This window comes from Austrofundulus limnaeus, unplaced genomic scaffold (assembly GCF_001266775.1).
Source record: "Austrofundulus limnaeus strain Quisiro unplaced genomic scaffold, Austrofundulus_limnaeus-1.0 Scaffold71, whole genome shotgun sequence".
NCBI lineage: Eukaryota > Metazoa > Chordata > Actinopteri > Cyprinodontiformes > Rivulidae > Austrofundulus > Austrofundulus limnaeus.
In genome coordinates, this window is record NW_013952473.1 from 127536 (window position 1) to 142661 (window position 15126).

Sequence of the window (15126 nt, forward strand, 5' to 3'; positions counted from 1 at the left end):
ATATTTTTGTGCTGATAAGCCTGAGTGGTGTCTGTTTGTATTTGTTAAAATAATTGTTATGGGCAGGTTACAATATAAAAATGTTTGTCATAATCATGTCTTGTGATTATTTGACAGTTTTACTTTTAAACTGTAAGTGTATTTAATTTAGTTACGTTAGTTATAATAGTTTAGTTATGATGTAAATACAGTAAAAAATTAAACCAAGATTAGAATAATTATCATTTTGATCCATATGGTAATATGTGACTGGGCCTTGTGCCACTTCATGTTCAACAAATTGGGCACCGAGATCAAAAGGTTTAAGAACCCCTGGCCTAGATCACAGTAAACCACATCAATACATTCAGCACTAGATCTATATTATATTACTATACCAAGTGGCAACAATCGCCTTATGTTTTCATTATTTTATATATTCTAACTTATCTTTTGAGTACCTAAAAAGCAGGCTTATTTAAATGAAGTTTTTAATGTATCTATGATCATTGTTGCACATAAACACAAGTAATACATGGCATAGCGATCTCCACAACCCATCATGCTTTGCGCTAGGCAAAGATGGCGGTATCCGCGATATGGTCTATGGCTAAATTGTTAGCATTAGCTGTTAGCTTACTAAAACAATCAGAATTAAACTATTGCTCCAAACTGAAGTTGTTCAAAAAGCTATCTACATGTAAGATATTTTTTATTTGCTACTAACCACACACTTGAAAAGATCGGAACGATTACTTTACTCTGTTACACTCGTCGTATCTTTCTTTGCGCAGACATGCTGCAACCATCGTTTTTTTTATTATCATTCATTGCTGCATCACTGAAATACATTGTTATGGACTAATTATCTATYTGTGTCACATGTTCAATGTTAATCTGTTTGTCCAGACAACAGGACTCCGCAACGGACTGACCTCTCTTGTTTGATAAGACACTCTTTGAGCTGGGAGCCCTGTGATAGGCTGGAGAGTACATTAGGCGATCTGTGATTGGTTATAAGCACGTCATATGATGTTATCATGGTGTATATTATTGGCTGTGTCCGCTGACGTGTCAGCGACAAGCCAACAGGGCTTCCTGATTGAGTCCTGTTTGCCTGTTGCTCAGAATTAAAACATTATTACGACCATACACGCAGACTTTTCTGGCATTATTCCAACGTGTTTCTGCTTTCATGCCACGACAGAAATTGGCGCTGTCGGCAGGATGAAAGCAGAAATTGTTAGCATTAGCTGTTAGCTCACTAAAACAATCAGAATTAAACTATTGCTCCAAACTGAAGTTGTTCAAAAAGCTATCTACATGTAAGATATTCTTTATTTGCTACTAACCACACACTTGAAAAGATCGGAACGATTACTTTACTCTGTTACACTCGTCGTATCTTTCTTTGCGCAGGCATGCTGCAACCATCGTTTTTTTTTTATTATCAATCATTGCTGCATCACTGAAATACATAATGAGGATTCCCAACACCAGAGGCAGCGGTGATTAAAAATTTATGCAGGATAATAGACAGAGGAGGGAAACGTGGCATGATTAGTCGCTGGTGATTGAGAGATAAACAAACAAAAGTGGAAATGAAAGAGAATATGTTTATTTGTCATCGATGTAATTCTGTTTGTGTGCGAAGACAAAATTCCATCTGGCTGCACGCGTGCCTCACCTTGAGGACCTGCTGTATGTGATCCTGGTGCTCCGCATCTACAATGCGGTCCACGTACCACTTCAGGACTTTGATCAGGTCTCTAAAAAAAAAAGACACACACATATACACACATCAGCGTTTATCCCTGGCTGTTTCGCTTTTCTCACCGGCTCTGGCCAAAAAAAAAATAGCAATCGGTGAGGCAACTCTGTATTTCAAATCTGCAACACTCCCTCATACAAAGTGCAAATCGATTTCACACAACACTACAGCACTTATTTCATCAACGGAGCTCAGCTTAMTGTCACAGTTAGTAGAGACGATTTTCAGAGGACAAAGCAAAAGGATTGATGTTGAAATAAATGTCTTCCTTCTCTGGTGCTTTCAGGTTCCTCAAGATTTTGAGTCATTTCAAATCAAACAGACTAAAGCATTCTGTGTGAAAATAGTGTGAACACTAAGAGATGAMGTTTGTTCAAACTGAACCATTAAAWAAAGCCTAATATTAGCCAGAGGTATATAAAGTACCTAAAAGAAATTACTAAGTAAACGTAAAAATGCCTTAATTGAAAATGACTTTGGTAAAAACTGATTTCCCTGAAAAGAAACGTAAAAGTATAAAAACTGCTCACAATAATCAGGAAAGTAACTTTTACACGCACTCTMATAAATGTAGTGTTGAATTCAACTGGTTCCACAAAAACAAGCAGAGCAAACTGCTTTACATTTTTTCAACTCAACTCATAACTTGGTTCAGTAAATTCAACATTTCATTTTTTAAGAGTGCAGAAACAACTCCTTTCATGATGAGTTCAGTCATATTTAAAATTTGCAATGCGTAAAATAAAGGGTTCAATTTTAAAGTAAGAAAGTAAATGTATAATTTTTATGTGTTGAATGTAACAAAATAAAAGTTAGTTTTGATAAAAGAACACTTTGTAAAATTATTAAAGTACTGTAGTAAAGCAAATGTATCTAATTACTATGCACCTCTGATATTTGCATAGTAAGGGACGAAATAAGAACAGCATCTACAGTAACTACAACTAGCAATACAAAAGCTAAAAGCTAAGACTGACAAAACTGTAGCTAAATGTTAAAAATAGCAGAACAGTTGCTAAAAGTTAAAATGAGCAAAACAGTAAGAGTAAAGATTAGCAAAAATAGGACTTAAACAGTTAGAAGCTAAAAGTAGAAAAGGGGTAGTTTAGCAAAAGACGCTAATATAGCTAAACAGTTTCAGTAGGCTCACTAAGAGATTATGCATTAAAACAGAGCGCTCAACTCTTTAATGAGCTGAGTGTTTTATTTATAAGTGGCTCAAAACTGCAATGGAGGAAACGCTGAATCAGCATTCAGACTTGTTTAGGATTATTTAGTCCTAATTTGGACTCAGACTGCAGGTTCACAGGGACAAATTCACACCGTTTCTGTCAAAACAAAAGCAGCTACACACGTGTACAGTTAGTGTGTTACCTGATTAAAATGTAACACTTCTTGTTCAACRACATCACATATTCAAGGGTTTAAAYTTGGCAGCAGCGTTKTGCAAAAAAGACAGGAAGAAAAGAAGAGAAGAAGACAGACCGCTGTGAACGTGTGATTGGAGAAGAAACACAGAGCCGATTCAGATTATTAGTTCTCGTTTCATCAGCCAGGGGGCACCACGAACTTTTTATTCATTCCTCTCAGTGACTCAAAGAAAGGTCGAGCCTGATGTGTTATTAAAGCGCAGCGTGTCGGAGAGGCTGCAGTCTTTCCTCCGGCTGCTGCTGCAGCTGTGAGAACATGACTGAAACCCTCATACCTGTAGGACAAAGCTCCAGCAAAATGGCTTTCGATGTAGGTGTCCATGACCGGTTTGAAATGTTGGAACTTGCTGTCCTGGAGGAGGTTGATGATATGGACCTACGAATTAACATAAAGTAGATCAGTTTAATTTCACGTTCTGTATGATGTTTAGTTTGTTCCAGGTGAAGTGCACGCTTTTATCTGTCTGTTAGCAAAATATCTAATCAGCTACAAGATGGATTTGATTGAAACTCTCAGAAAGTAATTCCTGGATGTAGAGCAATAACTGATGATCCAATTCAAGATGATCGCCACAGTAAAGCAACTTTAGCGAACACAATAATGACTACAAGATGGTCAGTTTTAGGGCTGCCACAAATGATTAYTTTTATAATTGATTAATCACCGATTATTTTTTCGATTAGTCGAMTAATCGGATTATACGTTAATTGAATATAAAACATACAGCTTATCAYGCCAGAATGCAGCTGCTATTATATAACCACGGTTAGATTTTAGCTATATGCTAAGTTCTGCCTTGTAGATATTGCACATGTTTCTCTATTTTCTTAAAATGATCCCACACTTTTGAGCTCTGTTGTCAGGTAGCCATGATACCAGAGCCTGTCTGTATAATGTCTTGTGACGTCCACGGCCTACCCCAGTTACCACTACTGTGCATGTGTGTCAAGGGCAGAAAGGCAGACGTGGCAGTGGAAGGTGTCAAAGCTGTTTGGAGAGAAAAACAAAGTAAAGAACAAAAATAAAAATAGAAAACGATTAATCGATTATTAAATTAGTCATAGATTATTTTAATAATCAATTAGTCGTCGATTAATCGATTAATCGTTGCAGCCCTAGTCAGTTTTATAAAAACTGAGCTAAAATTTTGTGTGATTGTAGCTGAGAGTCGTCCACAACACAGGCTGTGTCCAAAACAGGAGGCCGGTTCTTCCGAAAGACCCGACCTGCCCGGTCGAGGTGGGCCGGGTCCTTGGTAGACCGCGAAGACCGGAAAAAAGTGGCTGTGAATTTGGACGGTCTAGCCTCCTGTCCTTACCCCAGCATACGTTCTGTCGCCCACCAACCGTGACGACGCTAAACAGAAGCAAAATTAGATCGAAATTAGAAAAATATCAATATATTAGCGTTATTAATATCACAAAACAATCAAATTAATTTAAAGGTAATATTTGAAGAACTAATGGAACCGCCGATACAAATGACAAAGGTAATAAAAACACAACCGTTTGAAATTTTTAACTTTTATACCACCATTTTTAAAATTTAAAACGTATAATTTTCTCTTGCTTTGTCCACCATTACTAGCATAAAGAAAATCTCCGGTCGGGCCGCAATGTATAATGTGATATGGTCGGCCGGGAAGAATCCATCGGACCAGTCCTGCAATTTGGGGCACAGGAAGGATGCATTTGTTGACTGCATCAGAGGAGCCTTCGGTTTTGGGCAGCCTCCGTTGCGGTGCTGTAACGTAAGCGGCCGACAAATTCGGCCTTCGGAGGACCCGGCCTCTCGTTTTGGAYACAGCCATACTCTGTCATTTCCCAACATACGCTAGCATGAATAACCTGGCATTAGCTTTGGAGAGGCTAGTGACTAGCATGCCTAGGCTGCTCACCTTTTTTACCACCTGAATTAGCAGCTGCATTTGCCCTTTTCTATTATGATGGTGTTTTTTTTCTCCTCAGCCGAATGATGAGAAAAGACAGAMCTATCAAGTTGGGGCTTTTTATGGAAAGTTTAGTTTATAGAGAAAGTTTTCTTTATTCAAAAAAGTTGGTGTCTAAAAAAAAGTAGGTGAGCAGCCTAGGCATTCTAGCCGCTAGCCTTTCTGATGCTAACACCAGCTTATCCATACTAGTTGCTAGCCTCTCTGATGCTAACACCAGCTTATGCATGCTAGTCACTAGCCTCTCTGATGCTAACACAGCTTATACATGCTAGTTGCTAGCCTTTCTGATGYTAACACCAGCTTATCCACGCTAGTTGCTAGCGTTTCTGATGCTAACACCAGCTTATGCATGCTAGTTGCTAGCCTCTCTGATGCTAACACTAGCTTATACATGCTAGTCACTAGTCTCTCTGATGCTAACACCAGCTTATCCATGCTAGCTGCTAGCCTCCCTGATGYTAACACCAGCTTATCCATGCTAGTTGCTAGCCTTTCTGATGCTAACATCAGCTTATGCATGCTAGTCACTAGCCTCTATGATACTAACACCAGCTTATCCATGCTATTCGCTAGCCTTTCTGATGCTAACACCAGCTTATCCATGCTAGTTGCTAGCCTCTCTGATGCTACCACCAGCTTATGCATGCTAGTCACTAGCCTCTCTGATGTTAACACCAGCTTATGCATGCTAGTCACTAGCCTCTCTGATGTTAACACCAGCTTATGCATGCTAGTCACTAGCCTCTCTGATGCTAACACCAGCTTATACATGCTAGTTACTAGCCTTTCTGATACTAACACTAGCTTATACATGCTAGTCATTACCCTCACTGATCCTAACACCAGCTTATACATGCTAGTCATTAGCCACGCTGATGCTAACACCAGCTTATACATGTTTGTCACAAGCCTCTCTGATGCTAACACTAGCTTATACATGCTAGTCACTAGCCTAGCTGATGCTAACTAACACAAATGAATAGTCTCCTTTTCATTTGCCAGCGGCAGCTTCTCAGTTAACGGTGCCAGCCTATCATTAATCAGATCAATAGCTGGCTTATGAATAAATATAGCCTCCTGCTACAAGGATGTAGCAACCACTGGATGCGCAATAGTCTTAATTTTGGCCCTCATACCGGACCATACATAAGACAACCCCATGTTAAAACTATGGCACAAAAGGTGGCAGGTGATGTGCATTCGTCCAATCAATGTTAGGCATTTATTTTATGTTTTAATGGCTTCCCAAAACTAAAAAAACAACAACATATCTTTTAATAAGTTTGACAAAATCTGACTGATTTTGGATTTTTAAATTTGACTGGTTTAACAGGACTGCTTTATTTTTTAAATAAATAAATAAATCCCAAAGTAACCATGGTAAAATCCTTTTCTAGGCTGTTGCTCACACGTGTCATGTCTCCTTTACCGCCCCGATTGTAGAAGATAAGTTTGCTTGTTTCCAAACCACAAGAAGCAAACGTGACACGAGCCGCAGCTCACCAGACTTTTCCATCATTGATAACGCCGGCGTGTGAGCAGAAAGTTTGCTCGTGTCTCAGTGTGAGACTCGTGTAGACAGAGACACGAAGAGAGAGGAGAAAGTGAATGAAATTGATCTTTTGCTTCTGCTCGCTGCAGCGTGACGCGGCTCCGATTGATTCAGCGAGCTATGAACCGTAACGTCTCTCTCTCTTTTTTTTCCCAAGGTTGTTTCTGTTTGAGTTGTGTTGAGATAAGATCTGAAGGTGCTGTCCCTCTTAGATGAAAATTAAAAACTGAAACAATTAAAAACTTCTGCTGTGAGGTTTTTAGTTAGAACCATAACCTGACAAGAACTGTGAGCRTCAAATTTTAGCTCAATAGGTGCAAAAGTGACTGAGATAACCATTTTAACTTAAAAATATTAATGAATTTCAGACGTAGAGCTAATGTTTACCTTCTGAGAGTTTATCTGTTCAGCGGCTCGTGAGATATTTTGCAAACAGACACCAAAAGTTAATGCCAAAGTTAAAAGCAAATTTCTGCCAACAGTACAGACAAAATGTCCTGATGCATCTCACTCAGTTATCCAGGTAGAAAAAAATCAAAAAGAAAAAAATTATAAGTAGGTCCTCTGGATGGGTTCTTCTTTAGTGAAACGTTTCGTCTCTCCTCCAAGAGACTTCTTCAGTCTGATGAGTTTCAGGTGAACTCAGCCTTATAAGCACTGCCTCCACATGGACAAACAGGTTAGTCACATGCAAAAGAGGGTCATCGCCTATCAATAGGCTTCATTAGCTCTATTGTTCATAGAGGGTCATGTGCCTGTGATACCAACACAAAGTGGGAAAGAGGGACAAAAACAAGGGGACGTCAAGCCCCGCTTGAGCTCACTACATAATCAAGCCTATTGTTAGGCGATGGCCCTCTTTTGCATGTGACTAAATAGAGCTAATCAAGCCTATTGTTAGGTGATGGCCCTCTTTTGCATGTGACTAACCTGTTTGTCCATGTGGAGGCAGTGCTTATAAGGCTGAGTTCACCTGAAACTCATCAGACTGAAGAAGTCTCTTGGAGGAGAGACGAAACGTTTCACTAAAGGAGAACCCATCCAGAGGACCTACTTTTTTTTTCTTTTTGAGTACAGACAAAACATCAAAGTGTACTCACGAGTGAATCGAACACTTTGAGTCCATATCTTTGGGAGCTTTCATCTAAAATACCAAAAAGAGTGTCCAGAGTGTCCTGAAGAAACTGAAACAGGAAGCAGAATAAAAAAAGTGTCAGACGAAATTGGATTGAAATGAAATCGTGAGCGAATCCCGACTGAGGATGTGATTTGTGGGCCCTACTTTGACGATCTCCGAGCCGTCGATCTCTTTCAGCTTGGAGAGGCTGTCRTTGATCCTGTCGGGGTGGGCTCGCCACTTCAACAGGTCCAGCATGTCACCTGCGGGAAAACGGAAAGATAAAAAGCAGCAGGGACGATTTGAACAAATTGTTTGTTTGTAAAGAAAATAAACAGGAGCACAAGAAAAAAAAACTCAGATCACAAAGCATCATTCAGTTATAGCCCCAAAACGCCACCGAATCCAAACAAATGACAACATTTTGGAGTGCAGTGGGATGGAGGAGATAAAAAGTCATTTTTCCTGAGCCTGGCTCCCCAGACACCTGCATGAATAAAACATAAGCCTTAAGAAGAAAGTCTTTCAATTGGCTCTTGACTTTTTCAAGCGTGTCTTCTTACAACAGTTGGAGTCAAACTTGAGCGTGCGTCTCTAAAAATATTCTAAGTCTCTAAAACAGCTTCTTTTTTCTTTTTAAAACTCAGCAGAATTTCTGTAATCAATACCTTAAACACGAAATATATTCATGTAACTGTTAGAATGACTAAAACAATTAGGAATGTACAGTAGCTGATCTTTTTGTACCCTATTGCTCTACCTGATTAAAAACAATACTTTTTTTAATGTGTTATGATATTTATTTATGGAACAAGGTAAAACCAGAGGAATTCCTATTCCTTCCTGTTTTGGTTGTGCTAGAGTGTGCAATCGCACAAGTTCTCCAAATTTAACTATCCTTCAAACATTCCTATTTTCAGCTGAGTCTACCATCTTTGGATTGAACTAAAACAGGCTTCATGCCTTTTTTCTGCAACATTAGTAATGTATGTTATGTAAGTTGGAGAACATGACAAAGGACAAATTCAAAAGAAAAAAGAAAGTTTGTTAAACAAGAGAGTGCCACAACGTTCATGCAGTCATAAAAAYTAATCCGTGCAACCATTCTTTGAACAAATTTACTCTTGGTTTGATGTTAGAAATGATAGGAACGGGAAGCGTTTGTGTCTACTCTAGATATACGTTAGAGTGGTCGCAATGACAGCTGAAAAAACTTCAATTTACTGAACATATAAGTTAACCTGAGAATAAATGACAAAAGCTAGATGCTACTGGGTATTATAGGTTATGTCTCAAAAGAAAAGGTCTACAATGGTTTAAACATTTTGCTTCCTTCCTGTTTGTTTAAAAGGTTTAAGACCTCTTGATCCCTTAGACCGGACTATCCTTGGACTCAGATTATGCATTTGAAAAGCAGCCAGACCACCTCAACAGGTAGCTGGCCAAAAGAAAGTTACCGTTTTGCGTGAGCTTGGTAGAACACAGGAAGCTGGTGATCCAGAAAGACTCCTTGGTGGCTTTTAGCGTCTGATTGTTGGACGGAAGATTGGCCTTGGTAGACGGCAGCTTCAGGTAGCGTGAACAGTCCACCAAGCTGGTGTTCTCTTCACACTACAGAGAAAAAAAAGAAAACAAATAWTGTATACGGCTACTGCACTGTACTGTAGCATAACTCTCTATTATCGTTTGAGTTGAAGCTTCTTGATGTTTCTAGATGAATATTCTGCCTGATGAAGCAACAAAAAGCCAGGGATGAAAGCCTGTTGAGGATTTATTGGGCGGCCTTGATGAGCTGTACATCTGAGGCTGTTTAAGATCCAAAGCCACCGCACAGTTTAGACCGATTCTTCCAAGTCTATTTCAGGTCTGAGCAGAAAACTAGGCCATGCCAGTTTCATTGAGCTTTTCAGCAGCCCTCCATCTGGCATCACAATGGGCCTTCACCCCCTTAACTTGGCTGTGAGAACACACAGCTAAGAAAGCTATCCTCTAAAAAAAGACAACATTTTGCAGCTGGATAAAGCAGCGCAATGAAGAATGCAGGTTTTTTGTTTTTAAACATAGCTGAGAGATCTCCCCAACAACACATTGTATGAATGCCCTCCATGTTTCTCCATGTTCCACAGAGGAGCAGGGTACACACCCTCCGTCTGCGGCTGAGGATCCAGTCTGCAATTATTCTAGATTACACACAACACAGGACTGCAGTAGGTTTGAGCCAAAGACCCATTTTTTGTGTTTTAGCCTTTAAAAGTGTAAAAACCTCAAAGTAAGCGATACAGTAGATTAGCCTGGGCGAGGTAACGAAAATGAACGTAATAATCATCCTCAAGCAAACAGATGCACGCCAGCTCTATATAAATGTGAACGTTACGCAATGGATTGGTCTGCAATGGAGCGATGTGAGCTGTTTGTCAGCCGGCGGCACAGAACTGTATAAGACACATGAGTTCAGTTTATTTAGAGGAGATGACTCTCATAATTAGATACGGCACGTACGATCTCCTTTGAAGTACTCTTGGCAACACCTGTGCAAAACAGTTCAATCAGTCCAAGAGCCTTTAAGCTGCAAATTACTAATAAACAAAATAAACTGGAAGATGAACCATATATAAGCAAACACATGTATTGCCAAGGACTCAATTTGTTTGAATTCTGTGTCTCTCTGGTTAAGTCGTGGCTGTGAGGGCAAGCAGTTATTTTATTTGAGTGTTTTACCTTATGGATAATGAGCTCATGGATGCCATCTGGCAGAGTGCTGCCATCTTCCTGCATCAGAGGAACAAAAGAGTAGCCAAACAGTTTCTTCTCTCCTTTGTCTTTAGCTGTCAAATAACAACACATGAGCATGAGTCCAAAATAGACACGAACAAACTGTAAGTAAAAATAATAATAATTATAATAAAGGTCCAGCGAGATCAATCAGCACCAAATGAACAATGTTGGTTTGAGACAATCAATGAGTTTTGTGGGGAATGCTGGGAATGCCTCGCGACACTACCCACTCCCACTGAATCAGAACCGTGCTGGTTCTTTAAACACACAGGAATGGTGTTAGAATTAAGAGAATATGATTGTTTGGATTATCAGTTAATCTTTTTTGTTTGTTTTTGAAGATGTTATTCTCATCCAAGGAAATAATTGATAGTGCTGCTTGTTTATACGATCGCTCTCCTTCCAAAATAACGTAATTATTATATGAATGCCCATTATAAGTATGCAAAAAAAAAAAACGGTTTGAAAATCCGATCAAATTTGACCAAGTTATGGTTATTTAAACAGTAAAAACACCAAAAACACATTCATGTTGAGAGTGGGCGAGCTCCACGACCCAAGATGGCCGTCGTGTGAGGATGGATGGTGCTAACGCTAACACTGCGCTACAAACAATGAGTCGTTGTGGGTCAGGGAAAGCGGTGCATCTCGTCTCCTTTGGGTTGCGACACACATTTGCCAACGTCGTCCTAAAATTAGAAGTATATCATCGCAAAACCACCTTTGAACGAGCTGCTCTTGAAATTCTACATGGTATTGAACAGCACCATCGCTCTTTCTGGGTCTGCACTCTGTTCCTCCCCCTTCATCTCTGTCCAATGGGAGCAATGATTGTAACCTGCGTGGCTTGGTTTATAAATTATAGTCTGCTTGCACAAAAAGTTGCTGTTGTTTTTTTTTTTATTTAAGAAGGGACAGTGCATATTACAGAAAATGCCAGAATTATCCATGGAGGCTAGTTTTCATCTGTAGTCCCTACAAGTACAATGCTTTTGGTCTGGCCCAAACAGGTGGACCAAAGGACTTTCCTGATGTYAATACACCCTTAGAAGCTACAATCTGAGAGCATGATTGATGTAGACTTCCTTAAGCCTTGTGCATAGTGTGCATTATAAACTGATGTAGATGCTTTAGCAGTAAAGTGCTAAGTATGCACAGTGGGAGGTCAAATGCCAGCAATTCGTCAGGTTTTTTTGTGTAGTGTTTGTGGAATTTTACCCAGAAATGACAAGCTGTTCTGGAGCAAAATTACAAATTAAAMCCCAATGTCATTGTATTGTTGAACTAGGATGTTACGTTGGAAGTAATTTTGTTTTTTACGAACAAGGACACTGTTTTTTTTTATTTATTTATGAAACTAATGACTAATGATAGTGACACATCTTTCCAGTCCTTTTTAGGAACAACTATCACTCCTTTTAAAGTGGAACTTCAAAAATATGAACTTTCTATTCTGCTTTACGGGAACTAAGAGTTGGCTCGAGTGTTTAGGAGTTTTTGCATCTCACATCATGGTTTTGGTGTCACCACAGATCTAAATGAGGATCCTAACAGGTTGCACTTGGGTGGCACTGACGGCAGTTATAAGGCTACTACATCTACTGCACACAGTCACAGAGCCTCCTGGCTTGGCAACAATAACACTGGCTCATTATGAGAAAAGAAACTCTGCCTCGTCTCTGAAAGCCAAGAAAAAAGATCAGACAGTGAATGGAGTTTGTTTTTTAATCTCATTTGGAAATGAGAAGTTGGACAAACTAGTGATGTTATGAAACTGCTTTCACAAGGTTACGCTGGTACATTTGGGCACGGTCTGCTTGGAAGGGAGAGCTGTGTGAGGAAATGAGATCATTCATGCGAGAAAAAAAATGACTGCCTGCACTTTTTGTTTTCCAGACAATGATGTGCGCAAAGGACTTTGCAAACTGGTGAATTAGACGACGTTCAATATTGCTTTAAAGTGTCTGTGACATCAAATGTTTGTAATAAATATGAATTAATTATTTGAAAGATAACAATAGCTGTGTTTCCATTGCAAATAGCTGCGTTTCCATTGCAAACGTGCGCAAAACTTTGTCGATATTCTGTTAATGTCGAGAAAACACAGTTTCGCAATTGCGGTGTTTCCATTAAGTAAGAAATGCTATTAAAGTCACGCGTGAATATGCTTGTTCTCGCGATAAGTCATTACAAACATGGCGGCAATGGATGTAAACACATAGCATAATGCTACCACAACACTAGCGCTCATCATCAGGAGACATCGGCGTATTTTAATGAGGCTTTCCGGCGACAAGCCCATTTGTTTGGGAGCGGCTACGTATGCTGTGTTTTGGGGAAAATGTAGTCGGTGAGTTTCATACTTTCTTTTAGTACGTCGGTGATTTTACTACWACTTTTACTTCCTGTTATCTTCTTCTTCGTCGTCTTTTTCGCCAGTAGAAACAGCCGGTTGTTGATCACGTGACTCCCGTGATGCAAAAAAAGTGTTYCCACTGCAGTTTTGCGAAATACATCAATTTCGATAAGGCCGAAATACCACCTCATCCTAGCGCAAAACCATTTTGTTGAAAAACGTAATTTTTTGCAAAATTGACGTGTTTCCATTGAGAAAATTTATTTTCGAAATTCTAATTTGCGCATTTTCATGGTCAATGGAAACACAGCTAGTGATAACACGTTGCAAAAAAAAATTCACGCCACTGAGATGAAAGTTTGTTGAGATATTTACATGTGAGRCAACAGGAAGTGATGTCAAAAGGGGAGTGTCTGAATGTGAACCGAGCACTGCTACGATGTCTGAAAGACTGTAGAGAAGAATCTGATGGGGTTTTTTTAGGTTATTTTGAGTCTTTGTTAGAGAGAGATGAAAACGTGTCAGAGTTCAGATCAAACTGTTTCAATAATCAAATACCAGAGAGTTTTCTTTCTCAAAGAGTTCCCCTTTGATGTCACTTCCTGTTTCATTTTAGTTGAGCCAAATTAAGAAGAAAATAGGCCAGTTTAAAATCGGGTACATCATGTCAAATTTCTTAAATATAAAGATGATTTATTGGACTTTTTGTATGTGAAGGWTCTGCACGTCGTGGCACTTTAATCAGTAGGGTAACAATCTGGTTTATTAGCAGTGAGGATAAAGGTAGACTCCCAGGCATTGTGTAAGTAAAATATACACTTACTGGAGCAATGCCGAAACTCAAAGCGGACGTGTGATCCTCGGAACATATCCACGGGGATGGGCAGTTTAAGCTGCTCGGCCCAGCGGGGGCTGTTGTTGTGGTACAGCACCAACGAGTGGTACTCATCCCCRCCTGGCTCACCTGAGCCGGCAGCCATGTAACTCTGAAAGACAGCAAGCAAAGAGTTGAGCAGGTGAAGGAATTACCAAACAAAAAGGCAAGAAAGTGACAGAGACAAGGTTGACTCAAGTGTTTATGTATGTTGGGGAGTTGTGGTGACAGCAGGGCTATATTTGACTCCATTTCCTCTTCAAGGCCAAGGCAGCAGAGGAAACAACAGAGGCTGAATGTCACCAGAAATGAGCGACGCATCTGAGAGACGCTTCGCTCTCATCAGGGTAAACCATTTTTAAATGACAAGCTGCGCTTCAAAGGAAGACACCCGCTGTTAAATAAATCTGTTYACATGAAAGAATCTGGAAGCACAGCTGTTTAGCAATTAAGACAGAWATGTCTAACGCGTTCACCTTCAGGATTTGTCCATCAGCGTCTAGGACGTAGACGGTGATCTCCACGTTCCGGGCGACGCTCTTCCCCCCCTTTTCGAACTCTCCTCTCTCCAGTGTGATGTAAAGGTCATTCCTCATTTCTCCTGCAGAAACAGCAAAGCAAAAAAAGGCCAGGGGGCATTGATTATGCATACAATCGAATAGTGAACACTCAGCTTTTTTTTTTTTTTGTGGAATATGTACGACAGGGATGAACAGCATGAATGTCGGTGSTATTTAATGGTATATTTCATGCAGACATGACACACAACCCAGAGCGCTGACATTTGAGAGAATAAAAAAAATCAAAGTGTCGTTTTTAATACATAAGAAAAAAAAATCACAGTATTCACATTTTTTATAATCATGTCAAACTTTGATAATGAATACAGTATTGTTAAAATTTTAAACAACAAAAAACTGTTTGTGGATCCATATCTCTTCATTAGGGACATGTAATAGTTATTCTATAATTTGAGGTTTAAAAACTTGAAAAAAGGAGCCTGTTTGTTTCTTCATAAAGTATCATTGTTGCTGTTCATCTCAAAAACAGCAGTTGCYTCATCAACAATAGATTTAAATCCTTAAATACCTTTTGAGATAAATGAAAGTATTTTACGTTTTTAAGGTTATTTAGTTGATTCACGTTCTGTTTTGTTAYGATTATTGCAACAAGATGTTGAGGATGTTCTAAACTTCCAGCTCTTTACTCACCTGTCTCCTGTTTGTAATCAATTCATTCAGATTATTGTACAGCTCCAAGTCGCAATAAACGTTGTCTCAGGGCACTGTACACAAAAAACAATCAACCTAAAGAAGCCAG

The 15126-nt window shown here is 39.4% G+C and overlaps 1 protein-coding gene across 4 annotated transcripts in view; it reads right to left on the minus strand.

Moving 5' to 3' along the window:
• The window catches only part of dock4b (dedicator of cytokinesis 4b), a gene marked incomplete at its 3' end in the record, with an annotated part of 164263 nt that overhangs the window by 53324 nt on the left and 95813 nt on the right, over positions 1–15126 (minus strand). For all 4 annotated transcript variants that reach the window (XM_014010606.1, XM_014010605.1, XM_014010604.1 and 1 more), the window contains 8 exon segments: positions 1667–1748; positions 3456–3556; positions 7785–7868; positions 7967–8064; positions 9259–9412; positions 10520–10626; positions 13756–13918; positions 14283–14407. In XM_014010606.1, the coding sequence (XP_013866060.1) occupies positions 1667–1748; positions 3456–3556; positions 7785–7868; positions 7967–8064; positions 9259–9412; positions 10520–10626; positions 13756–13918; positions 14283–14407 (914 nt within the window).